This window comes from Oncorhynchus clarkii, chromosome 33 (genome assembly GCF_045791955.1).
Source record: "Oncorhynchus clarkii lewisi isolate Uvic-CL-2024 chromosome 33, UVic_Ocla_1.0, whole genome shotgun sequence".
In the NCBI taxonomy this organism is placed as follows: domain Eukaryota; kingdom Metazoa; phylum Chordata; class Actinopteri; order Salmoniformes; family Salmonidae; genus Oncorhynchus; species Oncorhynchus clarkii.
In genome coordinates, this window is record NC_092179.1 from 13,834,375 (window position 1) to 13,859,515 (window position 25,141).

Here is a 25,141-nt window from a genome sequence, read left to right on the forward strand (position 1 = left end):
TTCACTTATAATGCACTGTATCACAATTCCAGTGGGTCAGAAGTTTACATACACTAAGTTGACTGTGCCTTTAAACAGCTTGGAAAATTCCAGAAAATTATGTCATGGCTTTAAAAGCTTCTGATAGACTAATTTACATCAGTTGAGAAAATTGGAAGTGTACCTGTGGGTGTATTTCAAGGCCTACCTTCAAACTCAGTGCCTCTTTTCTTGACATCATTGGAAAATCAAAAGAAATCAGCCAAGACCTCAGAAAAATAACATACTTCCAAAGTTGTGGCAAAATGGCTTAAGGTCAACAAAGTCAAGGTATTGGAGTGGCCATCACAAAGCCCTGACCTCAATCCTATGGAAAATGTGTGGGCAGAATTGAAAAAGCGTGTGCGAGCAAGGAGGCCTACAAACCGGACTCAGTTACACCAGCTCTGTCAGGAGGAATGGGCCAAAATTCACCCAACTTATTGTGGGAAGCTTGTGGAAGGCTACCCAAAACGTTTGACCCAAGTTAAACAATTTAAAGTTAATGCTACCAAATACTAATTGAGTGTATGTAAGCTTCTGATCCAGTGGGAATGTGATGAAAGAAATAAAAGCTGAAATAAATCATTCTCTCTACTGTTATTCTGACATTTTACATTCTTAAAATAAAGTGGTGATCCCAACTTACCTAATACAGGGAATTTTTACTAAGATTAAATGTCAGGAATTGTGATAAACTGAGTTTAAATATATTTAAATATATTTGCCTAAGGTGTAAACTTCTGATTTCAACAGTATTTATTTGTTATGTTTAGCTCACGTAATATCATTTAAAATAATGCATTAAGGTGTCTGCAATAGAATAAATGAGGCAAAAACATATGTAAATATAATGTTTACCACATGGCCTAAAATTGAACCAATTTGTTTTTCTCTGTTGCCCATGCTATTTAAATATTTAAATAACAAATCATTTGATTTTTCCATTGTGTTAATGTTCGTGGATTGATTGATTTCCAAGTTTTTAATATACATTTCTTCAAGATGAGTGATGAGAAGACAATCATCCAGCCAATTGTGTATCTCACTACACCCGATATGCCATGACTTAAAATATGCAGAGACAGACTGATTAAAAGTAAATTAACATTGTAATACTTCTGACAGCCAACTTTCTAGCTCCGCCCATAACTTTTGGACTTTATAGCATTGCCAGAAAACTATTGTATATACTAGTGGCACACATCTGACAAAATGTTTACCATCCATTTTTACTGTATTAAAATTCACTTTTATACTGTGTTTTACAGTGTTAAAAATGAATTAGAATCCCTCAAAGTTCACTGTAATATACAGTAAACTAGTATTTTTTTACAATCTTCTAGCTGGCATAATATGGGCATGTTATGCTTTGCAATGTTAATGATAATAAAATATTGAAGTACTAGTGGCACACACCAGTGTTAAAATTGAATTAGGTTCCCTTAAAAGTTCACTGTAATATACAGTTATCAATTGTTTTTCCATTGTTGTAACTGGCATAATATGGGCGTGTTATGGTATGGAATAGTCATCACACTGGATTAATGATGTACTAGTGGCACACATCTCAAAATATGTTTAGCAGCCATTTTGCCTGTGGAAAACTTGAGTTATATGCAAATGCATTTTTTCCCATTTCTCCTTGCAAAACAGCTCGAGCTCAGTGAGGTTGGATGGAGAGCATTTGTGAACAGCAGTTTTCAGTTCTTTCCACAGATTCTCGATTGGATTCAGGTCTGGACTTTGACTTGGCCATTCTAACACCTGGATATGTTTATTTTTGAACCATTCCATTGTAGATTATGCTTTATGTTTTGGATCATTGTCTTGTTGGAAGACAAATCTCCGTCCCAGTCTCAGGTCTTTTGCAGACTCCATCAGGTTTTCTTCCAGAATGGTCCTGTATTTGGCTCCATCCATCTTCCCATCAATTTTAACCATCTTCCCTGTCCCTGCTGAAGAAAAGCAGGCCCAAAACATGATGCTGCCACCACCATGTTTGACAGTGGGGATGGTGTGTTCAGGGTGATGCGCTGTGTTGCTTTTACGCCAAACATAACGTTTTGCATTGTTGCCAAAAAGTTCAATTTTGGTTTCATCTGACCAGAGCACCTTCTTCCACATGTTTGGTGTGTCTCCCAGGTGGCTTGTGGCAAACTTTAAACGACACTTTTATGGATATCTTTAAGAAATGGCTTTCTTCTTGCCACTCTTCCATAAAGGCCAGATTTGTGCAATATACAACTGATTGTTGTCCTATGGACAGAGTCTCCCACCTCAGCTGTAGATCTCTGCAGTTCATCCAGAGTGATAATGGGCCTCTTGGCTGCATCTCTGATCAGTCTTCTCCTTGTATGAGCTGAAAGTTTAGAGGGACGGCCAGGTCTTGGTAGATTTGCAGTGGTCTGACACTCCTTCCATTTCAATATTATCGCTTGCACAGTGCTCCTTGGGATGTTTAAAGCTTGGGAAATCTTTTTGTATCCAAATCCGGCTTTAAACTTCTTCACAACAGTATCTCGGACCTGCCTGGTGTGTTCCTTGTTCTTCATGATGCTCTCTGCGCTTTTAACGGACCTCTGAGACTATCACAGTGCAGGTGCATTTATACGGAGACTTGATTACACACAGGTGGATTGTATTTATCATCATTAGTCATTTAGGTCAACATTGGATCATTCAGAGATCCTCACTGAACTTCTGGAGAGAGTTTGCTGCACTGAAAGTAAAGGGGCTGAATAATTTTGCACGCCCAATTTTTCAGTTTTTGATTTGTTAAAAAAGTTTGAAATATCCAATAAATGACGTTCCACTTCATGATTGTGTCCCACTTGTTGTTGATTCTTCACAAACAAATACAGTTTTATATCTTTATGTTTGAAGCCTGAAATGTGGCAAAAGGTCGCAAAGTTCAAGGGGGCCGAATACTTTCGCAAGGCACTGTATATATATATATAGCATGGATTGTTCTGCGTTGTGTAATTTAATGAGGACACTGCCACAACTGGAGGTCTGCTTGTTGGATTTTTATTTGTCCTGTGCACGAAGAGACAATGTACAAATTGTTAGCCGTTGGCGCAGTCACAGCTCTTAGGTACCAGCGCGAGCACATCTCACTCAAACACTGTCCCAAGTAACCACAAGTTACAATAGGTACCCTAGCTAGCGAGCTCGTTAAAACTTTTGAACATACAATATGTCAAATTTAAATATTTAACAAAACGTATGCAACCATAACAGCACATTGTGTAACATTACTACGTTTTTATATTGAAAAGTAGCAGAGCCAAGGTCAACATACCTCGCCAATTGAAGGTCAGGCAAGAGAGAACAATAGGAGGGTATAGTAACACAGATACCCACATGGACCAAACCAAAATATACAACAATTTTACAATCAAGTGTATTTACAATATAGATATGAAAAAGTGTTTGCACACAAAAAATAACATTAGCTATGCAGCTGTAATGAAATAAAAAAAACTCATTAATTATTATTATTAACATCCCCTCTTTACCTGGCCTTTTTGAACTGGTCCTTGTGTGCCACTTGGGGCGCAATCTAGGGGAACAACATCACACTGCTACGTATATGTACATTCATTTTGCATTGCGTTGCACAGCGTTTTGTGTGGTTTTACACGTCGTATTTATCGAACGCATGCATCAAATTTTATGCGTTAATGGCTTGACAGAAGTGGTAGCAGAAGGTGAATGTTGAACTTTTGTTGCACACATATCCATATGGTGCTGCGTACCATTTTGCTCTTTGCACTGTAGGTGTGATCGAGGCGTTAGCTTCTTAACGATTTCAAGGCATGCCTTGGAGCTCCTGTATCAAACGTAACATCACTCACTACTTGTTTGATCGAATATGAGTTTCGCAATGATTAGGTTGTTACGAGTATACTTGTTATAAATAGAGCACGTGACATCCCGGCAACTTTGCGAACAAATACTTATATCGGAGTTGTGTCTGTTGTTCATACGCTTATCTGCCCTCTCATTGGCTAGAATGGTACGACCTGATCTTTCCCCCCTAGGTTTTCCTACCTGAAAATACGCGATACCGGAAAGTGTTGTGTATTCGCGAACCAAATTCAGGAGGAGCCTGAAGCGCGGGTGGCTTGACTGGGTTTTGCGAGTCTCGGCTCTCTTGACCGCAGTGGACGATATAGACTACTCAAATCGGTTAATAAGGTTCGAGTTGTCATAGTAATAGCAGGCAGGTTAAACAAATATACAGATTATGATATAATAGATATTAATCGAATGCATCTCTCTCATTTATTTCCAATGCAGAGTGTGGGGCGTGGCTCCACCTAAAATAAGACTGTCTCCTTATGCAGATTGGCCAGACCTGCCCTCTTCTAGAACCGGGTAGTTCAGCGCACCGGCGATTCTCAGTAGATGACTCTCCGTCTCTTCGTACATTGCACAAGAGGAGTAAACTGGCTAGTGTACGCCAGTTTGAGCCGTCCTCTATTCCAATATCTTTCGGAGCTGTTGTTGACATTCAACCAACACTGAAGGGAACTTGTCAAAAAAGTTAACATTTTGGATTGATCATAACGAGCGCATTTACCCAAACTTGTAGGTCCTCGTTAAAGACTGTCCTCCCGGGATGTTCGACCTATCAAAGGAATGGAATCTGTCGTTCGCCGGCTGCGGGTTCCTGGGGATCTATCACATTGGAGTGGCCAGCTGCCTGTTGGAACAAGCGCCCTACCTCATCAAAGGTGCCACCAAGATTTACGGGGCTTCAGCTGGTTCCCTCTCCGCCTCGATGCTCGCCAGCCAGGCATCCATAGGTAGGCTACAGTACCCTACACTGACCCTTGATTTCACCGGTCCCTGTCATACCCTTACATCAGTTGATTGCCTGGATGGAGACTTTTACGCACAAGGAGTAGTCTTCTCTTTCATGTGTTTAGGGCAACATCAGATTAGCAGTCAAATTCACTTTAAAGAATAATAACTTGTGGTCTTGAGACATGGGGTGAAATTACTTTAACAATGCTGGAAACTTTGCTCCTATGTAATAGATAGGTTGAATTTAGAATTTAAAAGAAGGCTACACTTTTCTCATGTTAAACTGCAAATGATGTATAATTTGAGCCAAAATACATGCCTGTGTATAAATATGGTAGCCTTCCACTCATTGATCATGTCACACCATTGATAAATGTCATCTGGGTCAGTTATAGGACTATTGACCTATTGGTCCTCTGGATCAGGGGCCTCCCAATGGTACTGATGGATCTCGCTGACTTGGGACACACACGCAATCACGATTAAGAGCAAATATAACCTTGCATCACATAGAACTGACTTAGAGAGTAGTTCTTAGCTGACTGTCTGTGTGATACCTGGCCTTTTTCCCTCTCTTAATTTTGAACCCTAGAACCTTATAGTCAAGAGACTAAGGAGTAGCCTGTCCCAGTTGTATTATGTTTAAATGAGAGCGTGTTAAAGAGGGTGAGAGATTGAAAGAAAGAGTAATAGAGGGAGACATTTTGCTACAACCGCAATAACATCTGCTAAACACGTGTATGTGACCAATACATTTATTTATTTATTTGACTTATAGAGTGAACAGTCAGTATAGGGGTCATGAACCTTTTATCACTGTGGGCTTAAACAGGGGTCCGCACAGAGCGTTTCCTGGTAGTCTTAAACAAATCTACTTTGAGACAAGAGTATACACATCACACATGGTTATGGGCTTAAATTGAAGAATTGACCTGCACCATGTATGATTATAGAGTTGAAATGTATTCCATTTTGAGATTGCATCCCAATATTACACTTTATATACACTATATCACAGAAGACTAAAATATAACAAAACGCCTGGTTTGTTCAAATCGGTTAACTAAGGTGACTAGTCAAATATACTCAGCTGGTCACCCTCCAGTGATTCCCCAACATCTTGTCGACATGTGCCTGGAAAAATTATGCTGATATCTTATACCAATCTGACTGAATGTTCTTTTGTCCATACCCAGGCATCAAAAACCTCTCCAAAATGTACAATTGTGTAAAATCTTTCTGCAGCAATTTTATGGAGAAAAATTACATTATTTGATGTAGACATTACTTTTTTCATGTGTTTATGAATGTCTGTGTTTAGGCTCGGTGGCCAAAAAAACTCTCCAAATACATTTACGGTTTTAGACCTATTCACAAAATATCTTACAGATATTCTCCAGGCCCTTTCTCACTCTCTCTCATCATGTTACAAGCTGACAGGCACAGACCGTAAAAGCCTCAAGCTCACTCAACTACACCTCCCCTTCTCTAGCCTCAACCAGATAAGAATGTGGCTCCACTGAGCTGACCAATCAACAGCGAGGAGACTTGACAGGCAATGCACTATTGTGACCCCATCAACGGCAACTTTTATATCACCGACAAGTACATCACCCCATCTAGTGGGGAGGTGTCAATTAAACAGGTCATGACAGTTGAGCTGTGTTGAACATGTAGCTGTACCGAACACAGGCCCACAGCCCATTTGAACTGTTTCAGCTTTACTCAATGTCGATGTTATACAGGCACTACGAATACAGAGCAAACAACAGGCAAGGGAAAGACAGGTAGCCTGAGTTCATGTCACAGTTCAGGGGATGTACAGATATCTATAGATGGTTTTATGTGCATGCAAAGGGGAGCTCTGGTCAGGTACTACGCTGAGGGGAATAATAGTACTTAGTTTTGTGTAATCCGGGGAGAGGTTGTATCACAGAGATTCCTGTAAAGTGAAATACAATTATGTAAATGTCTAGTATTTTTGGTCTTGGATCTTAAAAAGCCCTGGATAGCCTAAAACACTATAAACAGGGGCCCTTATTGGGACCACAATTGCTTGGCAACATATTCAGGATTTCTTTCAAAAGTGAGTCAGTTGGCTATAACAATTGAATAAACTAGATATTCAAAATAGTGTTGTGCTTGCATAGGCTATAAAACGCTAACTCAGCCAGCCAAAAGTACCTGTGGTAGGTGAGAATGGAGGAAAGTGACTGGTGTGGATCAATTGATTCGTCCAGGAGAGAGGTTTCATATGAGCAGTGGTTTGAACATCATTCCTGAAGTAAAATAGATGACGCCAGCAGCTCTTCTTCTTTGTTTGTTGTGTGTTATTTCTTACATCATTAGCCCAGACCGTTTTTTGTGTTATTGCATACAGCCGGAACTAACTTTTTGATATCAGAGCGGCGGTAACTCACCAGCATTACGACCAGAATCAAATAACATTTTATTTGTCACAGCGTCGAATACAACCGGTGTAGACCTTACCGTGAAAGGCTTACTGACAAGCCCATAACCAATAATGCAGTTTAAGAAAAATAATTTACTAAATATACTAAAGTAAAATATATAATAAAAAGTAACACAATAAAATAACAATACAGAGGCCATATACAGGGGGTACCGGTACTGAGTCAATGTGCGGGGGTACCGGTTAGTCGTGGTAATATGTATATGTAGGTAAGGGTACGACTTTCCCAAATTACGACTTTCCCATAATAGATCCTTTGTTCGTACCCCCAGGGCAAATTAACTTATCCCAGAGGCTGCTCCAAGACGCAGCCGGTGGAGAAGAGTTACTCGGAGTGGGCTTCTAGTCCAACTCAGGAAGTGTGCATACCATCCACCGCTTCCGAGTATAATATTCAGTCCCTGGACAATAAAGTAGATGAGCTCAGGGCGAGGATCTCCTTCCAGAGAGACAACAGGGACTGTAACATACTCTGTTTCACAGAATCATGGCTCTCTCCGGATATACTGTCCCCATCCATACAGCCAGCTGGGTTCTCAGTACATTGCGCAGACAGGAATAAAGAACTCTCTGGGAAAAATAAAAGCGTTGGTGTATGTTTCATGATTTACTACTCATGGTGTGATTGTGATAAGTTACAGGAACTCAAGTCCTTTTGTTCACCCGACCTAGAATAGCTCACAAATCAAATGTAGACCGTATTACCTCCCAAGAGAATTCTCTTCAGTTATAGTCATAGCCGTCATAGCCCCTCAAGCCAATACCACGATGGCCCTCAAGAAACTACACTGGACTTGTAAATCATGCAGTGCCTTGTGTCATCATCACAGATTTTAGAGAAACAAATGTCGGTACATATCTTATATTGTCTTATATTGTCTGAAAACTTAAATTCTTGTTAATATAACTGCACTGTCCAATTTACAGTAGCTATTACTGCCCAAAAATGACATGCTATTGTTTGAGGAGAGCTCCTGACAACAAAACACTTTTGTCACCGCAATAGGTTTGATAAATTCACCTCTGAAGGTGAAATGTGTACTTACATTCTGAAATCTTGCTCTGATTTATCATCCAAAGGGTCCCAGAGATAACATGAAGTGTCGTTTTGTTATATACAATCCTTTTTCATATCCTAAAAAGGTCCATATAGCATGCACGATCGATTTTTGTATTTCCACTCGTTCAATTTGCAAAGAAAGTAATCAGTGAAAATCTAACCCTAAACATTGTTTCAACCAGTCAAATTGTGTTCGTATGTATTCCTCAGAGATCCTAGAACGTAACCAGACTTCACTATATCATTAGGGGTCTAGTATATCCTATAGGACACCATATTTGGTCAGAGAGCGACGCCTTCATGGCACGCCGATGACGCGGGCGGTCTTCATTTGAACGACTCTAACTTTGTCAAATAAGCATCAATCGGGGTCAAAGTATCCATTTCTTTTTTATATGAATGCAAATGTATACTTCTCGATTTGCCCAAATGTACCTGGGTGACTCCACACTAAATGTCATGGAGTTCGCTCATGCTTCAAGTTATCCGTCTGAAACTTTGCACATACACTGCTGCCATCTTGTGGACACCATCAGAATTACAACCAGTGATGGCTGCAACCTTTCTGTTGCATTTCAAAGATGGTGGTAGAAAAGAAAGTGTTTTTTTTCTTTGTATTTTCTTCTACCATATCCATTGTGTTATTCTCCTACATTCAATTCACATTTCCACAAACTTAAAACTGTGTCCTTTCAAATGGTACCAAGAATATGCATATCATTGCTTTAGGGCCTGAGCTGCAGGCAGATTTGGGTATGTCATTTAGGCTAAAATTGAAAAAAAGGGGGCTATCCTTAAGAAGTTTTAACAAAGCAAATTTGAGGAAAACGTTACCAAAGTTCTATCAACACATTGCCTGAAGTCCTTCCACTTCAAAAACTCTTGACCATTGTTACTCTTCTTTCCGGAATGGCTACAAGGCCCTCCCCCGCCCTCCCTTCGGCTAATCAGATCATGACTCCATTCTGCTCATCCCTTCCTATAGGCAGAAACTCAAACAGGAAGTACCCATGCTAAAGTCTATTCAACGCTGGTCTGACCAATCGGTATCCATGCTTCAAGATTGCTTTGATCACGTGAACTGGGATATGTTCCGGGTTGCCTCTGAGAATTATATTGACATATGCACAGACACAGTGACTGAGTTCATCAGGAAGTGTTCAGGGGATGTTGTTACCACTGTGACTATTAAAACCTACCCAAACCAAAAACCGTGGATAGATGGCAGCATTCGCGCAAAACGGAAACAGCGAACCACCGCATTTAACCACAGCAAGGTGACTGGGAATATGTTAGAATACAAACAGTGTAGTTACTTCCTCCGTAAGGCAATCAAAAAGGCAAAACATCAGTACAGAGACGTATTCTCAATTATATGATTCTCTATTAAATGGCTCAGACATGAGACATGTGGCAGGGTCTACAGACAATCACGGATTACAAAGGGAAAACCAGCCGCGTCGCAGACACTGACGTCTTGCTCCTGGGCAAGCTGAACACCTTTTTTGCTCTCTTTGAGGATAACACAGTTCCACCGACTGTGGTCTCTCATTGTCCGTGGCCAGTGTGAATAAGACATTTAAGCATGTTAACCCTCGCATGGTTGCTGGCCCAGTCGGCATCCCTAGTCGCGTCCTCAGAGCATGCACAGACCAGCTGGCTGTAATGGTTACGGACATATTCAATCTCTCCCTATCCCAGTCTGCTGTCCACAGATGTCCACCATTGTTCCTGTACCCAAGAAAGCAAAGGTAACTGAACTAAATGACTTTAACCCTGTCATCACGAAGTGATGTCTAGTTAAGATCATATAAACCTCCACCTTACCTGACACCCTAGACCCACTTTAATTTGCATACCACCCCAACAGATCCACAGATGATGCAGTCGCTATCGCACTGCACACTGCCATATCCCATCTGGACAAGAGGAATACCTATGTAAGAATGCTGTTCATTGACTATAGCTCAGCCTTCAACACCATAGTACCCTCCAAGCTCATCATTAAGCTTGGGCCCTGGGTCTGAACTCCGCCCTGTGTAACTGGGTTCTGGACTTCCTGACGGGCCGCCCCCAGGTGGCAAAGGTAGGAAACAACACCTCCACTTCTCTGCTCCTCAACACAGGGGCCCCACAAGGGTGCATTCTCAGTCCCCTCCTGTACTCCCTGTTCATCCATGACTGCATGGCCACACACGCATCCAACTCAATCCTCAAGTTTGCAGACGACACAACAGTAGTAGGCCTGATTACCAACAATGGCGAGACACCTCCTCCATGTAGGCTGAGGGCCCTGGTGGAGTGGTGCCAGGAAAATAACCTCTCCCTCAACGTCAACAAAATGAAGGAGCCGCAGTGGAGAAGGTGAAAAGCTTCAAGTTCCTCGGCGTACACATCACTGACAATCTGAAATGGTCCACCCACACAGACAGTGTGGTGAAGAAGGTGCAACAGTGCCTCTTCAACCTCAGGAAGCTGAAGAAATTTGACTTGGCCCCTACAAACATCAAACTTTTACAGATGCACAATTGAGAGCATCCGGTTGACCTCTATCACCGTGTGGTACGGCAACTGCACTGCCCGCAACCGCAGGGCTCTCCAGAGGGTGGTGCAGTCTGCCCAACACATCACCGGGGGCACACTGCCTGCCCTCCAGGACACCTACAGCACCCGATGTCACATGAAGGCCAAAAGATCATCGAGGACGCTATCATCCAGAAGGCGAGGTCAGTACAGGTGCATCAAAGTTGGGACTGAGAGCCTGAAAAACAACTTCTATCTCAAGGCCATCAGACTGTTAAATAGCCATCATTAGCCGGCCGACCACCAGGTTACTCAACACTGCTGCCCTATGTACATAGACATAGAATCACTGGTCACTTTAATAATGGAACCATTTCATATGTATATATTGTATTCTACTGTATTTTAGTCAATGACACTGACATTGCTCCTCCTAATGTTTATCAATTTCTTAATTCCATTCTTTTACTTTTAGATTTCTGTGTATTTTTGAGAGTTGTTTTATATTACTGCACTGTTGGCGCTAGGAACAAAAGCATTTCGAAACACCCACAATAACATCTGCTAAATGTGTATGTGACCAATAAAATTTGATTTGAATTATTCAAAAACCTAAAAAAATAAATAAATGCATAAGGACTACACAATATGTGCTTGGTAGCGCCCATGAATGTGTGGTAGCGTTAGCCTGCCAACTAAGACAGATAACATTACCATTAACAACGCTTCCAATAAAAGATGCACCAAAATGGTTTTGCCGTTGAAGAATCCACGTTGAACAGCTGTTGATTTATGACCGTCAGTGGAGGCTGCTGAGGGGAGGACGGCTCATAATAATGGCTGGAAAAGATGAGTTTGATGTATTTGATACCGTTCCACTGATTCCGCTCCATCCATTACCATAAGCCCATTCTCCCCAATTAAGGTGCCACCAACCTCCTGTGATAACTGTGTTTTCTGAGGGGAGAGAGGCTGATAAAGATCTCAACTGGTGATTTGGCTGGCTGAGGGACTGTTTGACATATATTAATTTGGGTTGGGCCCCCCCAGATAGTATATGAATACATCATAAGCCATGACATTTTTTTTTATTACAGGAAATTTGCTTCACAGCTTCAAAATATTCTCTATGCCCCATGCACCAAATACAACAGGTGTAAACTTTACTGTGAAGGGTAAGAACATTTGCACACAAAAAAAGGAAATAGGAACACAAAATATACGAGGCTATATAAAAGGAGTGCCGGTACCGAGTCAATGTGCTGGGGTACGAGGTAGTTGAGGTGATTTAGGTAAAATGTACAAGTAGGTAGGGGTAAAAGTGACTAGGCAATCAGAATAAATAATAAACAGACAATAAATCGAGTAGCAGCAGTGTGTGTGTGTGTGTGATTGTCGCTGTAGTATGTGTGAGTATATGGGTGAGTCCAGTGAGTGTGCATAGAGCCAGTGCAAGAGAGTCAGTGCAAAAAAAGTCAGTCACTGCAGATAGTCTTGGTAGCCATTTGATGAACTATTAGATACCTCAGTATTTTCTTATCACCAATAGATTTTCTTTACTAGAACACTGTGTATAACAGTCTTCAGATCCATTCCATCCAAGTGTAGATAAGATGAACACACATAACTAGCTCAGTACAGGTGCAGGGCAGTAAATACGTTAAACCAGTGGAGAAATGTTTTGTGAGCTACAGATCACTGTTTAGTTCCCTTGAGAATCAATCTTCCTTTGAATAAAAAACATCCAATCCCTCCCAATGGAAGGCCCAAACACAACTAACACACTGTCTCTCCGTCTCTCCCCTCCTCTAGCTAAGTGCTGTGAGGATGTGATCGAGACAGTCAAGGAGGCCCGGAAGCGTAACCTGGGTCCCCTTCACCCCTCCTTCAACCCGGTCAAGATCATCAGGTCGGGCCTGGAGCGTGACCTGCCCGCCGACGCGCACACACTCGCCTCCGGGAGGCTGTGTGTGTCACTCACTCGCGTGTCTGATGGACAAAACGTCATCGTGTCCGAGTTCAAGTCCAAGGAGGAGCTCATCCAGGTGAGTGTCCCCACTCAACCCACCTGGGCTGCTATTCACAAAACATATCCGAGTAGGAGTACTGATCTAGGATCAGTTTTGCCACTTAAATCATAATGGATTGGAGTTGGGACCTGATCGTAGATCAGCGCTCCTACTATGAAGCACATTGTGAATATGGGCCCTGAACACCCCTGAGCACTTGAGTTTTTTCATATCCCATACATATTTGTCCTTTCACCTACTGGCCTTGCCATTGACTGTTTACATGAGTTGTATGTAATTTAAACTGGGTTGGACTGTGTAACATCTCTCTCTCTCTGATGTGTCTACAGGCACTGCTGTGTAGCTGTTTCATCCCCATATACTGTGGCCTGATCCCTCCATCCTTCCAAGGAGTGGTAAGTGCCCAAGGCCCTAATGCCTCAACTGCTTTCTTACGTTTCTTTGAGCACTGTTTCCTTGTTTTCTAAGAAAAAGCAGCAGATGTTAGACTGGGTTTATTATGGTCTCGTCTCTAATGCCTTTATTGCTCAGGTCATAGTCATAAGGTGGCTAGGTTCAAGTGTAGCGTAATGTTGTGTTTTTCTGTTTGTGTGTATGTCTGTCTGTCGGTCTGTGCATACACTCCGGTACTTGTTCATGTGTCAGTCTACCTTACTCTAGGAGCTAATCAGCCCGTGAACCATTTCTCTTGGCAGACCAGTGGTGTATTATATACTTCCAGACTGGTTTCTGGCCTCAGCAGATTGGGACCAGGAAGTCCAGGGTGGCTCCATTCTAAACTGAGTCACTAGGACATAGGAGCACAGTCCTCCAAAACATCAACTACCATATAACAATGACCTATCAAAGTCTCTCTCGTACCATTCTGACTCAGGGGAAGAACTGGCTCAGAGCCAAGTTTACATTGTGACTGAGCACATTAACACACAGACCTGTCTAATATGCTGACCACACCGCCCCTCGTTGCATGCGTTGCAAAATAAATGTGCACATGCATGTTATTCAATCATTTCATCTAAACTGCTCGCACGTGTCAATGAGCGTCTGCGTAGCCAGGTTGGCTGCTAACCGCCATGTAAAATCCACAGAAGAAGACTGAAGGAGGAGAGATTACTAGAAACGAACGGTTTCCCCTTTTTAAACGGTGCGAGTAGAGAGAACACGATTATGTGGGACTCAAAATGGGTCCAAATTCTACTAGGATCCAGAAAAAAGGGTCTATGTGCATTTCAGGTCAACTAACAACCCAATGTTTTTGCCAACCTCACTGCCAAATTGAGTCTTAATCTGGCTTTGGAACTGGCACTGATATCCTTTTTTCCCTCAGATAGCCTAAGTGTTTTACACAAGAAAAATGTTAATTATGCACAAATCTGTACTTGAAATGGAGCTGCATCGTGCAATTACATAAGACTGGCAAAATTGATTAATTCTCCAAATAGTACTGTCGGTCTGTTTGGTCATGATTTGGCAGTGTGGAGATGCTGGCTTAGGGGAAATCTTGTGCTGACACGCCATGCCTAATATGCCCACAAGGAAAATGTTTCCTTGAATATGTCGTATCGTATACATTCGATTTCAGTGATAACCGAGTTGGGTTAAGTGGCACGTTTTTTTTGTTTTTTTGCAGAAGATCTTTATAATAGATTTTCCAAATACTATTATTTACTTCCTCTCTTCTCAAAATACCTAGCGGTCTCTGTCAGTGCTTAAGTGGCCTATGTGCTATATCTATTTCGGTCTCGGGCACAGGTCTGTTGAAAGAGAGCGACCCTCTACATATTTTACTGGTTCGTGACTCACTGACACCTCCCCCGGTTGGAGGGAATAAAACAGCCCAGAATCAACACGCTCAGGAACTTTAATCATACACAGGAGAAGATGTACATGGGTATGGTTCTGTAATGGACTGAAATAGAGAGGGAGTAAATATACTATACAGGAGACAAATGCACTGTCCTGAATAGATATGTTCAGAGTACGATAGAATGAGATATGGTATAGAACAACAAGGACTGTATCTAATAATGACTTAATAACCATGCATTACATAGTAACACCAGATTAATGACGAGCGTGACAATAGCACAGTAAGAATGATGACAAGGACTGTATATTATACAAATAGTATCCTATTTCACAGCAACACACAAGAGCAAGGACTCATTGCATACATTATCAGTAGTAACATAATAACAGGAATGAGAACTACATGGAATAGGGCTATTCTAGCACATACTACAATGACAACAGCGACATCAACTTACTTTGTAGTCACACTCGCAGACTGGAATAACACAGCTTAGTTACAGGGCAATATTTACTCCCTTGGAGAGCGTGGGTCAGCCAATCTGGGTCTGGAGAGACTGCATGGCTAGAGCGTGCACAGGGTTGAGACACATGGCTACTGTCTGATTGGCTGAAGCCATGAGCTGGAGGAGATATTGATATCTTAGGTGAGGGGGAGAAAGGGTGAGGATGGGTGAAATTCAGACAGCGTGGCTCCAGAAAGCGAATTAACAAATACAGTGCCTTGCGAAAGTATTCGTCCCCCTTGAACTTTGCGACCTTTTGCCACATTTCAGGCTTCAAACATAAAGATATAAAACTGTATTGTTTTGTGAAGAATCAACAACAAATGGGACACAATCATGAAGTGGAACGACATTTATTGGATATTTCAAACTTTTTTAACAAATCAAAAACTGAAAAATTGGGCGTGCAAAATTATTCAGCCCCCTTAAGTTAATACTTTGTAGCGCCACCTTTTGCTGCGATTACAGCTGTAAGTCGCTTGGGGTATGTCTCTATCAGTTTTGCACATCGAGAGACTGACATTTTTTCCCATTCCTCCTTGCAAAACAGCTCGAGCTCAGTGAGGTTGGATGGAGAGCATTTGTGAACAGCAGTTTTCAGTTCTTTCCACAGATTCTCGATTGGATTCAGGTCTGGACTTTGACTTGGCCATTCTAACACCTGGATATGTTTGTTTTTGAACCATTCCATTGTAGATTTTGCTTTATGTTTTGGATCATTGTCTTGTTGGAAGACAAATCTCCGTCCCAGTCTCAGGTCTTTTGCAGACTCCATCAGGTTTTCTTCCAGAATGGTCCTGTATTTGGCTCCATCCATCTTCCCATCAATTTTAACCATCTTCCCTGTCCCTGCTGAAGAAAAGCAGGCCCAAACCATGATGCTGCCACCACCATGTTTGACAGTGGGGATGGTGTGTTCAGCTGTGTTGCTTTTACGCCAAACATAACGTCTTGCATTGTTGCCAAAAAGTTCAATTTTGGTTTCATCTGACCAGAGCACCTTCTTCCACATGTTTGGTGTGTCTCCCAGGTGACATGTGACAAACTTTAAACGACACTTTTTATGGATATCTTTAAGAAATGGCTTTCTTCTTGCCACTCTTCCATAAATGCCAGATTTGTGCAATATACGACTGATTGTTGTCCTATGGACAGAGTCTCCCACCTCAGCTGTAGATCTCTGCAATTCATCCAGAGTGATCATGGGCCTCTTGGCTGCATCTCTGATCAGTCTTCTCCTTGTATGAGCTGAAAGTTTAGAGGGACGGCCAGGTCTTGGTAGATTTGCAGTGGTCTGATACTCCTTCCATTTCAATATTATCGCTTGCACAGTGCTCCTTGGGATGTTTAAAGCTTGGGAAATCTTTTTGTATCCAAATCCAGCTTTAAACTTCTTCACAACAGTATCTCGGACCTGCCTGGTGTGTTCCTTGTTCTTCATGATGCTCTCTGCGCTTTTAACGGACCTCTGAGACTATCACAGTGCAGGTGCATTTATACGGAGACTTGATTACACACAGGTGGATTGTATTTATCATCATTAGTCATTTAGGTCAACATTGGATCATTCAGAGATCCTCACTGAACTTCTGGAGAGAGTTTGCTGCACTGAAAGTAAAGGGGCTGAATAATTTTGCACGCCCAATTTTTCAGTTTTTGATTTGTTAAAATTTTTTGAAATATCCAATAAATGTCGTTCCACTTCATGATTGTGTCCCACTTGTTGTTGATTCTTCACAAAAAAATACATATTTTATATCTTTGTTTGAAGCCTGAAATGTGGCAAAAGGTCGCAAAGTTCAAGGGGGCCGAATACTTTCGCAAGGCACTGTACTTACACAAAACAGTGAGATAGTGCCCTTGGCAGGGGGATGCTGTAACAGCTACAGTGGGGCAAAAAAGTATTTAGTCAGCCACCAATTGGGCAAGTTCTCGCACTTAAAAAGATGAGATACGCCTGTAATTTTCATTATAGGTACACTTCAACTATGACAGACTAAATGAGAAAAAGAAATCCAGAAAATCACATTGTAGGATTTTTAATGAATTTATTTGCAAATTATGGTGGAAAATAAGTATTTGGTCAATAACAAAAGTTTATCTCAATACTTTGTTATATACCCTTTGTTGGCAATGACAGAGTTCAAACGTTTTCTGTAAGTCTTCACAAGGTTTTCACACACTGTTGCTGGTATTTTGGCCCATTCCTCCATGCAGATCTCCTCTAGAGCAGTGATGTTTTGGGGCTGTTGCTGGCCAACACAGACTTTCAACTCCCTCCAAAGATTTTCTATGGGGTTGAGATCTGGAGACTGGCTAGGCCACTCCAGGACCTTAAAATGCTTCTTCTTCTTATGAAGCCACTCCTTCGTTGCCCGGGCGGTGTGTTTGGGATCACTGTCATGCTGAAAGACCCAGCCACGTTTCATCTTCAATGCCCTTGCTGATGAAAGAAGGTTTTCACTCAAAATCTCACAATACTTGGCCCCATTCATTCTTTCCTTTACACGGATCAGTCGTCCTGGTCCCTTTGCAGAAAAACAGCCCCAAAGCATGATGTTTCCACCCCATGCTTCACAGTAGGTATGGTGTTCTTTGGATGCAACTTAGCGTTGAGTTTTTACCAAAAAGTTATATTTTGGTTTCATCTGACCATATGACATTCTCCCAATCTTCTTCTGGATCATCCAAATGCTCTCTAGCAAACTTCAGACGGGCCTGGACATGTACTGGCTTAAGCAGGGGGACACGTCTGGCACTGCAGGATTTGAGTCCCTGGCGGCGTAGTGTGTTACTGATGGTAGGCTTCGTTACTTTGGTCCCAGCTCTCTGCAGGCCATTCACTAAGTCCCCCCGTGTGGTTCTGGGATTTTTGCTCACCGTTCTTGTGATCATTTTGACCCCACGGGGTGAGATCTTGCGTGGAGCCCCAGATCGAGGAAGATTATCAGTGGTCTTGTATGTCTTCCATTTCCTAATAATTGCTCCCACAGTTGATTTCTTCAAACCAAGCTGCTTACCTATTGCAGATTCAGTCTTCCCAGCCTGGTGCAGGTCTACAATTTTGTTTCTGGTGTCCTTTGACAGCTCTTTGGTCTTGGCCATAGTGGAGTTTGGAGTGTGACTGTTTGAGGTTGTGGACAGGTGTCTTTCATACTGATAACAAGTTCAAACAGGTGCCATTAATACAGGTAACGAGTGGAGGACAGAGGAGCCTCTTAAAGAAGAAGTTACAGGTCTGTGAGAGCCAGAAATCTTGCTTGTTTGTAGGTGACCAAATACTTATTTTCCACCATAATTTGCAAATAAATTCATTAAAAATCCTACAATGTGATTTTCTGGATTCTTTTTCTCTCATTTTGTCTGTCATAGTTGAAGTGTACCTATGATGAAAATTACAGGCCTCTCATCTTTTTAAGTGGGAGAATTTGCACAATTGTTGGCTGACAAAATACTTTTTTGCCCCACAGTATATGGATGTGTCTTACCCCTTGGAGAAGATTTGTCTGGCATTCATTCTAAGTTGATAGCCTTTATACAGTATAAGAGATGTAGAACAGTCATATCTGTCAGCCCTGAGACATCTTGACCACAGTATGCCTGGGGTCTTGTTCTCTGGAGAGGCTGTGGTCCTGATGTAAGGAAATAGTGAAACAGGCTTGTTTAAATTTGTGCATGGGTCCAAAAACACCCAATTATTCTCACTTTCTCGCTCTCTTCCTCCTCCCTGTCTCCCCCTCTTCTCTCTGTAGCGTTATGTGGATGGGGGAATAAGTGACAACCTTCCTCAGTCGGAGCTGAAGAACACCATCAGCATCTCTCCGTTTTCGGGCGAAAGTGACATCTGTCCACGGGACACCTCCTTCAACTTCCACGAGCTTCGTCTCACTAACACCTCCATCCGGTTGAACCTGAGCAACATGTACCGCCTCAGCAAGGCCCTGTTCCCCCCAGAACCCAAGGTCCACACTTAGCACCTTTTTTTCTATCTAGAACCTAGAAGGGATCTTCGGCTGTCCACATAGGACTCTTTGAAGAACCCTTTTTAGTTCCAAGTAGAACCTTTTTTGGTTCCATGTAGAACCCTTTCCACAGAGAGTTCGACCTGGAACCAAAAAGGGTTCTCATAAGAACCACTCAGAGTGGTGGACGCCCGCTATGACTGCTTACCAATGCGTTATTTATGGGTTATGAATGTGTTAGGAAGTCGTTATGTATGCCCTGTTGCCAAAGGTAGGATGGAGGATCAGGATGCTCCTTAGTCCCATTCATTAGACGTGATTGTTTATGCCTGATTGTAAATGTCTTATGTATGGGTTATGAATGTAATATTAAATGTTTGGGTTACGGTATGTAACCCTGGTTACCTGAGGGAGACATCTCACTATGGGACACGCCTTCTTCGGCGGGTCATTGGTTTAAGCCTTATTCAATCACGCCTAACAGGCCAATCAGAGCTTTGTGGGTGTATGCCTTGCATGTCTATATAACACCCTGTACTGCTCTGGTTTCCTCATTCTAAGAACTACCTCTTACACAAGTCGTGCAAGATGGGCAATCTGGTGAGATGTCTCCCTCATTGCCTACACTGAACTGGGCTTAAATACGGTAACCCAAAGTTTTCTTTCAGTCGACTCGGTTCGACATCTCACTATGGGATACTTGCAAAACACACCGATTGCCAGTAGGCAGTTTCCTGAGAAGCCTGTTTTGGTACATGGTAATGTACCTGATCCATCCTACTCAGCTCCAGCACCAAGGACTGTGTGTGCCAGGGAGGGCACAGTAACGTCCAGGTGATAGAACCTCACTATCCACCACACAAATCTCCAAGACGGAGATGCCTCTGAACAGTGCCCATGACGTGGCAATTCCTATAGTGGAATGTGCCCGGACACCCAGGGGAGACTGCAATCCCTGACAACTGTACGCCTTGGTGATTACGCAATGGGAGACGCGTTGTTTGGGCAAAGCCCTAACCCGAGCAGGGTTGGTGAAGCAAACAAACAGTTGATCACAACTCCAGAATGGCCTATTACTGTCTATGTAAATGCGCAGTGCGCGTGCCGGACACAACGTGTTAATGCTAATCTGGAGAAGAGAACAGCGGAGGGTGGAAGGGAAAGAGGTCAGTGGATTGACTACTATAAGTCATGGCAATGACCTTAGGAATTAACGCAGCGTTAGGACATATCATAACCTTTGAGTAGTCAGGGGCAAACTGAGTGCATAAAGAATGAACCGAGCACGCATGTAGGTTGCTACCACATTGCCCTTGTCGAGAAATTCCTGTAGGAAGGAGCGAACGGCAGGGATGGAACACTGAAAGAACACCAACTCTCGTCTCTAACACAACCTCTCGAATCCCCTCTACTTTAGGTCGTAATGATCTCTTTGTTGAAGGGGTTGTGGCACTCTGATTTGTGGCGTTCAGAGGCAGCCCGCCGAGTCTAAGTTGGACCTTTCATGGGCCAGTCCCAGAGATCCATCAGCTCGGGATGATGGTGGAATATTTCGCCCTGCTCTTGGGATAGCAGATCCCTGCGCTGTGGGAGGCACCATGGTTGCGCGTACAGGAGAGGTACAATCTCCACCAGCCATGGCTTCCCGGGAACTGCAGAGCTATCAGGATGAGGGATAGACCATTTGCTCTCACTCTGTCCAGAGTAGGTGGGATCAGGCCCATTTGGAGGGAAGGCATACAGAAGCACGTCTGGCCACTTGTGGGCCAGCGCGTCCACGCCTAGAAGAGCATTGTGATCTCTCATCGCAAAAAACAAGCGACAGTGCACATTGTCCTGCAATGCGTACAGATTAACGGCAGCCCTTCCGTAACGCCCCGACACCTCCTTGACGACTTCGGGATGATGTCACCACTCCCCTGGTAGGGGGTTCCCCCCGACAATAAATCCGCACTTCAGTTTAGTCTACCTGGCACGTGTTGCTCCGAGAGACAACAGATGGTCGCTGCTCCATAACAAGAGCTCTCTCGCCAGAGAGTGAAGTTGAGAATGTTCCTCCTTGGTAGTTGATTTATGCCACCGTAGACATATTGTCCGACCTGACCAGGACATTTTGGCCCTGTAAGAATGGACGGAAGTGCCTGGGGGCTAGTAACACAGTGTAGAGCTTAAAAACGTTGATATGGGCTGTACTCATAGAGTCTGACCATACGCTGTTCACCGTACGCCCTTTGTGGACTGCCCCCATCCCTGTAGTGATGCATCCATTGTCACTTCTTTACGCGTGAACACTCTCCCAGTAGGGCAGCCCCACGTCAATAGGGTTGGGGCTTTCCAGCATTGAAGTGCCGATATACACTTTGCAGAGAGAAGCACGCGCCTGTGCCGATGGAGAAACGGGTCCTGGTGAAGTGAGGTCACCCATTGCTGGAAGTCTCTCATGAGGAGACCAAGCGGAACTGCCACAATCATGGAGACCATGAGCCCAAGAAGCCTCAGACACATCCATTACGTGACTGATGTTGCTGGGCAAAACACAGAGACAGTGGCGAAAAGCCGTTGCTGTCTCCACAGTGAGGGCTGCTCAACAGGATACAGTCCAGAGACAATCCCTAAAATATTTCTGCTGGGTCAGGTAGAGTAAGATTTTGGCACGATTTATCCTGAAGTCTAGAGTGAGTAGGCACGACAACAGCAGGGCTGTGTGCTCCACTGCCTCCGCGCAGATCAACCATTCGGATCAACCAGTCATTCGAAATCTGTTGACTTTCAGATGCTTGTTGAAGTGCTATAAATCCAGGATCCCCGTTTAAGGGGGGGGGGGGGGGGGTGCAAGAAATACTGTCTGAATAAGCCCAGGTGAGCTTCCTCCCTCAGCACCAGGCATATGGCTCCCTTGGCCAACAGCGACTGTATCTCGTCTCTAAGGACTCGGGCAGCTTCCCCCTGTGCAGTAGACATGAAACGCTGGGGGACCCCTGCGAATTGTAGTCTGTACCCCTGGTCTACGGTGCGTGGAACCCAAGGGGAGACTGCACACGCATGCCACTGCTCTCTGTCAGAAGTAAGGGAACCCGCCTGTCCCCTGGGGGAGCTCTGTGGCAGTCGCCCCACTGGGGCACCTCCGCAGGTTGATTGTTTTGCATGGGAATATTCTGAACCATCACCCTCGGACCGTGGGCCTGGATGTGATGGGAACTCTTTATTTGAGAACTATACTTGGGGAAGAGTAGTGTTGACCCACCCCAATGAGGGCTTATGGGTCTTGAGGGGGGCTCCTGTGCTACACCTATACCGTGTGTAAATGAGCTTGTGGGACCTGACGCAGGACTCTCGAGAAGACTCTGGTCATTAAGGTCAAAGGAACTCTTCCGGATCTTCGAGCACTAGGTGTGCCGCTTCTTCCCCTTCCCTCCGGATGAAGCTGAGGGTGTCTCCGCTGCTCGTTGCTTGGAGTGACGCCTCTGCCCTGAGGCACTGCATTGCTGGTGAGCAGACTGTGTCTGTCCTTGGGTCGTAAATGCAGGAGAAGCCTGCTGAGGCTTCTTAGGGATCCTCCAGTTCTGGGAGGGAAGGCTCATGTTGACGACCTGGGCAAACGTGGGCTCTGCGGTTTCAGGGATTGTTTCTGTGGTAACTGGGAGCCCAGTGCCTCAGTCTCCTTTTTCTTAGAGTCAAACCTGGCCTGTATCTCCTATAAGGCTGGTCCAAAAAGTCTGGTGGGATCAATATGTCCATTGAGAATCTTTCCCTCTCCCTCTGACACCCTTGCGTTGTTCAGCCAGAGGGCTCTCTGGCCGGCGGTCGCGTGCGCAGTACACTTGAGTGTCGGCATGGTGAATTAGCTCCATTAGCTTCTCCCGGTCGACGGTGCCACCGTTCGCCAGGAAGTTGCATAGCTCTAACCTGCACCACCATGTAGATGGAGATGAGGGCAGCTGCGTTCACAGAGCGTCCCACATGAACTGCAGATCTGTAGATTCTCTCATACACAGATTCTGTGATTGAATGAGCTTGGGGACAGAAAAAGAGGACCTCAATTCTTCGGGTCGAGGTGCTCAGCCAGGGAAGGCTCCACTGGAGACGGGCTGAGGCATTCCGATGACTCCATGCCGTGCATATCCAAGCGGGGGTAGCAAGTCACAGGAGAAGGTGACTTGTGGCTCTGCTCAGGAAGACTAACAACGCCAGACAGTCTGGGAAGGCTGGTACATGCTGTCGGACGGATTGTAGAATTACTTTGAGAGGAGATTCCATCCATCCTAGTCTTCTTGGAAGGTGGGGGAGGCGTGGGATACACAATATCAAGTTTGGTGGCAGCGTGTCTGATTGCTTCGAAGAAGGGGAGGGCAGTTATTGACTCCTGCCCTACCTCTTCAGTCTGGCTGAGTAGCACAAACTGAGCAGAGGGGAGAAATTCTTCAGGGGCATAATCCATCTCCTGGTCAGAGAGGGTGCTGTCTGATGCGTCGTCCTCACTTCCGGATTTGTCGAAATTAAGGTCCACCCCCTGGGAAAGGTGGGGGTTCTCCAAATCAGCCTGAAGAGTAGACAGAGGGAATGCCTGAGTAGCTTCTCCCTCCTCTGGGACTTCAATGTCAATTGAGTCATCCTTAAGCAAGGACGATGCCTGGCAATACTTTCCATGTACTTCGCTGTACGCCCAAGGACACCGGAACCCAGCTAAGCGAAATGCACATAACTAGTGGGGGTAGACAAGACATTATACTATATTTACATTTCTATTTACATTTCTATAGGAGAGTCTAATGATCGGGGGAGGGCCTTGTATGCATTGCGGAAGTTAGAGTAGCAATGGTCCTGTGTATTGCCCACATGGGTGCTCCAATCAATATGCTGATAGAATTTAGGTAGCCTTGTTCTCAAATTTGCTTTGTTAAAATCCTGGATGTTATACTAATTTCAAGCCTTAGCAGTCATTCTGATCTCGTTCCCAATGATTAGTGCTTTAGTGTATTATATATTATGTTGCTGTGCTGTCCAGCTGTTCTGAATTTGCGATGCACCCGACTGTCCACGTTTTTCTGTGCATTTGAAAAGTTTTGATGTGTGTACTAGGCAATTTGATATAATTTATATATGTTACTTTGCTTTCGCAAATAAATATGTTGAAATGGAACCAAATATATCAATAACATAATTGCTAATAGAAATAGTTATAACAAATTACATGACGAATGTGATCATGCCCTGTATTTTGTGTGGTTATATACAGTTGAAGTCAGAAGTTTACATACACCTTAGTCAAATACATTTAAACTCAGTTTTTCACAATTCCTGACATTTAATCCTAGTAAAAATTCCCTGTCTTAGGTCAGTTAGGATCACCACATTATTTTAAGAATGTAAAATGTCAGAATAATGTTAGAGAGAATGATTTATTTCAGATGTTATTTCTTTCATCACATTCCCAGTGGGTCAGAAGTTTACATACACTCAATTAGTATTTGGTAGCATTGCCTTCAAATTGTTTAAATTGGGTCAAACGTTTCGGGTAGCCTTCCACAAGCTTCCCACAATAAGTTGGGTGAATTTTTGGCCCATTCCTCCTGACAGAGCTGGTGTAACTGAGTCAAGTTCGTAGGCCTCCTTGCTCGCACACACTTCAGTTCTGCCCACACATTTTCTATAGGATTGAGGTCAGGGCTTTGTGATGGCCACTCCAATACCTTGGCTTTGTTATCCTTAAGCCATTTTGCCACAACTTTGGAAGTATGCTTGGGGTCATTTGGAAGACCCATTTGCGACCAGGCTTTAACTTGGTGTCTTGATGTTGCTTCAATATATCCACATAATTTTCTTGCCTCATGATGCCATCTATTTTGTGAAGTGCACAAGTCCCTCCTGCAGCAAAGAACCCCCACAACACAATGCTGCCACCCCCATGCTTCACAGTTGGGATGGTGTACTTCGGCTTGCAAGCC

At 43.6% G+C, this 25,141-nt stretch overlaps 1 protein-coding gene across 1 annotated transcript in view; it reads left to right on the forward strand.

Annotated features, from left to right (window-relative positions):
* Positions 1–3,617: 3,617 nt before the first annotated feature.
* LOC139392574 (patatin-like phospholipase domain-containing protein 2) overlaps positions 3,618–25,141 on the forward strand; it is a 34,337-nt gene continuing 12,813 nt past the window's right edge. The window contains exons 1-4 of the mRNA XM_071140642.1: positions 3,618–4,832; positions 12,702–12,934; positions 13,249–13,314; positions 18,987–19,196. Of these exons, the coding sequence (XP_070996743.1) occupies positions 4,646–4,832; positions 12,702–12,934; positions 13,249–13,314; positions 18,987–19,196 (696 nt within the window). The 5' untranslated portion in view covers positions 3,618–4,645. The remainder of the gene's footprint in view (positions 4,833–12,701; positions 12,935–13,248; positions 13,315–18,986; positions 19,197–25,141) is intronic.